Source organism: Leptidea sinapis, chromosome 1 (genome assembly GCF_905404315.1).
Source record: "Leptidea sinapis chromosome 1, ilLepSina1.1, whole genome shotgun sequence".
Classification (NCBI taxonomy): domain Eukaryota; kingdom Metazoa; phylum Arthropoda; class Insecta; order Lepidoptera; family Pieridae; genus Leptidea; species Leptidea sinapis.
Window position 1 is genome coordinate 591,006 of NC_066265.1, and position 5,760 is coordinate 596,765.

The following is a 5,760-nucleotide window of genomic DNA, read 5'->3' on the forward strand; positions in this document are numbered from 1 at the left end:
ACGAATAAATAAATAAAAAAAACTCACTTGTTTCACTTCATCCGTCGAACTAATACTCAGTAGTCAGTTGACTGTTTCAGCATGCTCTAAGCATTACACGTTTTAATCTCAAACTCATCTCCTATGAAATGAGTAGTTAAAGTTACTAGTAACAGTAAGCGCAATTCTTTCAACGAGTAAGTACTTTTATATTAGCTGTCTGTCATAAATATTATAATTGATTTGCTATAAAATTGTAATTAAAGTTAGCTTTACTAAATATACTACCCGTAAAGCTGTCCATTATAAAAAGTTTAAAGTTTGTGATTTAAGTAATAAAACGGTCTGTACGCTAGACTGAACATAGTGCTTAAATTCTCTTTGCTCTAGACCGGTCTGTGATCATTGACAATGACTAAGAATATTATTAGTTTTTTTATTTATTTATACTATTAATCACTTACAGAAAGAATCTTAAAAGCTAACATAGTCCCGCAAAACTGTTTGGATACTTTATCTGTAGGATCAAGTCTCTTGTTATACATTACATTACAAATATTGATAAAAAATATAATAAAAAAATCTCATTTTAATTTTAAGGCATTTTATAGTGTCAATATTCTAAGGACCATGATCTGTGATGTGACAGGCTCAAAGGTTTCGTGACGAGGCCATAAAATCCAAAAAAAAAAAATTGTGTTAAATGTCAATAGTGTCATAAACATGTGTTCCCTTAGCACTGAGTGTCACCGGTCACCATTTCCGAATTTGTTAAATCTTATTTCATAAACCTATTCTATAATTATTCAATAATTTATATTATATAAGACTGTGTGTATTTACTATTTTTATAAATTAAATAAAATGGAGGTTGGAGCAGTGAAGCAGGCATTTAATAATGAGGTTAATACATTAAATAATTATTATTGTAGCTTATAGCATAGTATAATAAACCTATATGTAATTTTCAGGTTATTCACCTTAAAAAACCTTTAAATCAGGCAAAGATTCAAACAATACACAAGTTGACTAGGAAAGCCAAAACATTTAATGAAAAGAAAGCACCTGATCATATAAAAGATAAATTGAAACGTAAAGCAGAATCAGCTGTTAATGAAGTGTTAATTATCAAGGTATTTACCGAATTTCCATAAAGAATAATTATTATGAAGTGAACTCAAACATTGCTAAACCAATCTCAATATCTTATGAATAGTTGGAGAGTATTAAGATCACTAGGTACATTACTATTTAATTATGCAACTATGATAAGAATTTTTTATCTGGCTACATGTAGTAAAAACTATCAGTATATAGAAGTGAACAATATCTCTACCTCTGGACCTAGCAGCCTAAATATCAAACATCACAAAGATAACACCCAGACTGATATACTTGTGACATTTGCTGCCTTTGCTATTTTTACAATAGTATCATTATGTTTATTTAAAACTATTGTTATATGAGATAGAGCAGAGTATCAGCAGTAGACTATGAGTAAATCAGTGCATTCCACATTATTAAATATAAGAAACCAATTTTATAAATTAATTACAACATTTTATTTTCATGACAAAGTAATAACTCTAATAACTAACTTTGTAGTCATAGTAGCCAAAATTTACTATTTTTAATCTATGAGTAAGACCTCTATGACACTCCCCTTCACAATGACCTTTAGGTCTGAGTGACTCCAATCATCTTTAGAAGCTTTTGCAATCTTGGTTGTGGTAATGCCTTTGTAAAAAGGTCTGCCTCCATATTATGTTCTGTGTTCTTGTAATGGATAGTCACTAATTTCTTCTGGACACAGTCACATATAAAATGTTCCTTTTTACTGATATGTTTCGACCTCTGACCAGACATGAGATTGTTTGCTAACATCTGTGCAGCCAAATTATCATTATAGATCGTAGATATTTCAAGTGCCTTCCTTTGTTCCTTCTGTCATCACCATATATTCTGCTTCTGCTGTTGACAAAGCCACTGTTCTTTGTTACATAACTGACAAGGCCACCACCATACTTAAAAATATAACCAGTATATGAATGATGGTCAATGGTACATGCCCCCCAGTCAGCGTCAGTCATGCCTGTTAGTGCCATTTCTGATTTTTTATATCTGATGGTTACATTCTTCGTTCCTTTTAAATAACTAATCACCCTTTTTGCAGCTTCCCAATGTGTATTATCAAAACATGTATTGTATTGGCTCAAATAACTAAAGGCAAACATTTAACGTGGTCTTATGGCGACGGCCAGGTAGATTATAGACCCAATTAACATTTGGAATGGTATATTCATCTCTCTTCCTCCATTACCCTTCTCTAATTTCAGACCAGTCTCCATGGGCGTTGATACTGGCTAACATTCAGCCATGTTGAACTTATTTATTAAATTTTCGACATAATTCTCCTATGACAATGTAATGACAACTATCATTATAAGGATGGAATGTACTAAGAATACTGGCAGCATTACCTCATTGGAAAGCTGGGCTAATCTAAAAAACTGCCAACATGTGTGGTACTAATAGCTCTATTGAAATGTTTAATCTAACTTTAGATAATATCTTTTATAATATCTGCACTTCAGGGCTGCATAGTTTGAGTTTTTTGACACTAAAAAACCTCAAAGATGATAATGTAAGATATATATAAAGAAATCAAACAGAACTTATAATTATGTAACAAAATAGTGCAACTTATTAGCATTGATATTTATATACATTTAATTAATATCAATGGTATATGGTAGACCACACCAGCTAAAATAAATAGTTTTCATATTTCATATATTTCAAACTAAATATTGGTGTCAATAAACAATGTTTTATAATTCAGTATAAAAACATGTTTTTAGGTTTAGAATTATTTTGTAAGATATATGATATATATCTGTTACACACTTTTCCAACTGAATTCTAATCTCCTTTTTTTTTTATTAAACATATATTTCACATCAACAATTCATTTATCTCAATGACTTACATCTTACCTTGTTATTAGTGTCTCTGTGTAAGCATGAATATGCTTACATATTATGTTTGTACCTGTGAGAGATAAGTGTGTAGCAGTGTATATTTTGTATAACAGATTGTAATTTTTTTATACTGTTGGGAATACTTTTCCTATGATTGTAACGATTCCTTAGATCATAAGAACTAGAGCCCTATAAACCGCTTCCAAGAATAGAAACTAACATACAGATGTGTGATAATTATTATTAACAGGTAGTTTGTTGCTGCTAGTTTGCTTACTTAATTGAAATTGAAGTTGAAGTGTCATAAATGTGCTTAGTAGATGTGGCATCTACTAAGCACATTCATGACACTCTTATACTGTGAGATTTATCATATATAAAATTTAAATAAAACATCTATTTACAGAAACTCAAGCCACGGATTATAGCCCGATTTATTATAACACATTCAGGTAGTCTTAATGATCATTTAAATAAGCCTACAGTAGACCAAGATAAAGCCTGTGCTAGGCTACTACTTCACAAGTCTCTGCAAGACAAATACAAGTTAATAAAAGAAAAGTTTGGTAATATATCCATAAATGACTTGCTTATGTCAAGACAAGAGAGGAGAAAGCTAAAGAAAGAAATGCTTGATAAACAGAAGAATAAAAAGAAAGACAAAGAACAGAGGAATAAAGATAGAAATACTAGAAATATGGATGATCAAAATGATGTTGAAATTGACACAACCGAATTTAATCATGATGATAAGGAACCAAGACAGAAAAATAAAATAATAGATATACATATCAAAAATTTACTTTTGGACAGTGATATAGCTGATGCTAAAAGTGATGATAAAAAGACAATAGATGTTACTAATGACAATGTTAAACTAAAACAAAAAAATAAAAACAAAGGTAATAGGGAGAAGAGAAATGAAACCTTTAAAAGTAGTTCTGATATTCAAAGTGAAATTGATAATGATGCAGTAATATCAGACAGTTGCCAGTCAGGTAACAAAGATTCTTCAGATGAAGAAGAAAAAAATTCAGAGGCATCTACTAGTGATAGAGATGAAAGTGAAGAAGAGATAGATAATGAACTTGGAAAGTTTGTAAAGCTAAAGCATGAACATATAACGAAAATTACACCAGTGCATGAGAACACTAAGAAGAAGCCAGAAAAACGAAAAGCAAACAAAAAAAATAAGAACATTAAAGAAAAAATACGGAAAAGAAATTTCCATAAAGATTTAGATGAACCAATACCTGCTGTAGCTAAAGTAGTTGATCCCTTCTTTATAACATCTACAGGCGATAATTACTTATCTGTTGCTGAGCCAAGACCACCAGATGAAGTGAAAGAAGTTCATAAACAGGGAAACAGAAAGTATAGAAGAGCTGTGATGTTTGGTCATGTTCCTAAAAATAGTACTAAACCACGAAGAGATAATTTTAAAACTAACTCACGTTTTAATTCTGCTGATCAGGACCAAATAAGTAGTACAAAAAAATTTAGAAAAGATGAAAATGGACTACACAGACATAAGAATGATAATTTTGCCCAAAATAAATTAAAAAATTTAGAAAGTGAGGAAAAACTAGAAAAATTGCATCCATCTTGGGAGGCAAAGAAAAAGCAATCGTCAATCTTACCATTTCTGGGAAAAAAGATTGTTTTTGACAATAGTTGATTTAAAATTCAATCAAAAGATAATGTATTTAATTTTTAAAAAGAGGAAATATAAGTTCATTATAATTTGATAAACATAAATTCATTTTATTTAATATATAACATATCATTTATATATATTGATTACAAGCTATTCCCCACAATTTCATCTGCATATAAAGAACTGATAAGTGACTTATTTAATTAATTTCTTTAAGATAAGAATTTGATATAGGAGACCTGCTGATTTTCGACAGCCTATCCTTCTCAGGTCTGAGAAATAATTTTTGGAAATGAAATTGAAATATTGTAAAAACCAATTTGAGCATATACAAAGGATGAAGCCCAACTCTCCCCAGAAACTGCAAAAGACTTAAAAAAGTGAACACCATTTACACCATAACTTATAGACCAAAGCATTAGACTAAAAACTTAAGGCTGGTGATTGCAACTGGCAGTCCATTTACACCAAAGTCTGTGCTAGGGCTGTCCAAATATCCTCGCCAAATTGTAAAAAAAAAAAATTTAAGTTCAATCATATATATAGACATAAAAATATAAGAAAAGTTAAAAGAAAGAATAATATATATATATATATATTTTTTTTTTTGGAATAGGAGGACAAACGAGCGTACGGGTCACCTGGTGTTAAGTGATCACCGCCGCCCACACTCCTGCAACACCAGAGGAATCACAAGAGCGTTGCCGGCCTTTAAGGAAGGTGTACGCGCTTTTCTTGAAGGTACCCATGTCGTATCGTCCCGGAAACACCGCACACGGAAGCTCATTCCACAGCTTCGTTGTACGAGGAAGAAAGCTCCTTGAAAACCGCACTGTGGAGGACCGCCACACATCCAGATGGTGGGGATGAAATCCTAACTTGTGGCGTGTCGTGCGAAGGTGGAATTCGGCGGCAGGAATCAGGTTGAACAGCTCTTCGGAACACCCCGTGATAGATGCGGTAGAAAACACACAATGAAGCGACGTCTCTACGCAACGCCAAATGATCCAGCCGTTCACAGAGTACTGGGTTCCCGAGAATTCGAGCTGCTCTGCGTTGCACGCGGTCAAATGGATCGAGCTGATACTGGGGTGCGCCAGACCAGAGATGACAGCAATACTCCATGTGAGGCCGGACCTGCGC

The 5,760-nt window shown here is 32.3% G+C and overlaps 1 protein-coding gene across 1 annotated transcript; it reads left to right on the plus strand.

The window, feature by feature from the left end:
• The first annotated feature begins 719 nt into the window (after positions 1–719).
• Positions 720–4,718, plus strand: LOC126979774 (serum response factor-binding protein 1). Its single transcript, XM_050829306.1, has 3 exons — positions 720–882; positions 951–1,112; positions 3,367–4,718. Exons 1-3 carry the CDS (start codon positions 844–846, stop codon positions 4,636–4,638), a joined length of 1,473 nt encoding a protein of 490 aa, XP_050685263.1. The 5' UTR covers positions 720–843; the 3' UTR covers positions 4,639–4,718.
• The last annotated feature ends 1,042 nt before the right edge of the window (positions 4,719–5,760 follow it).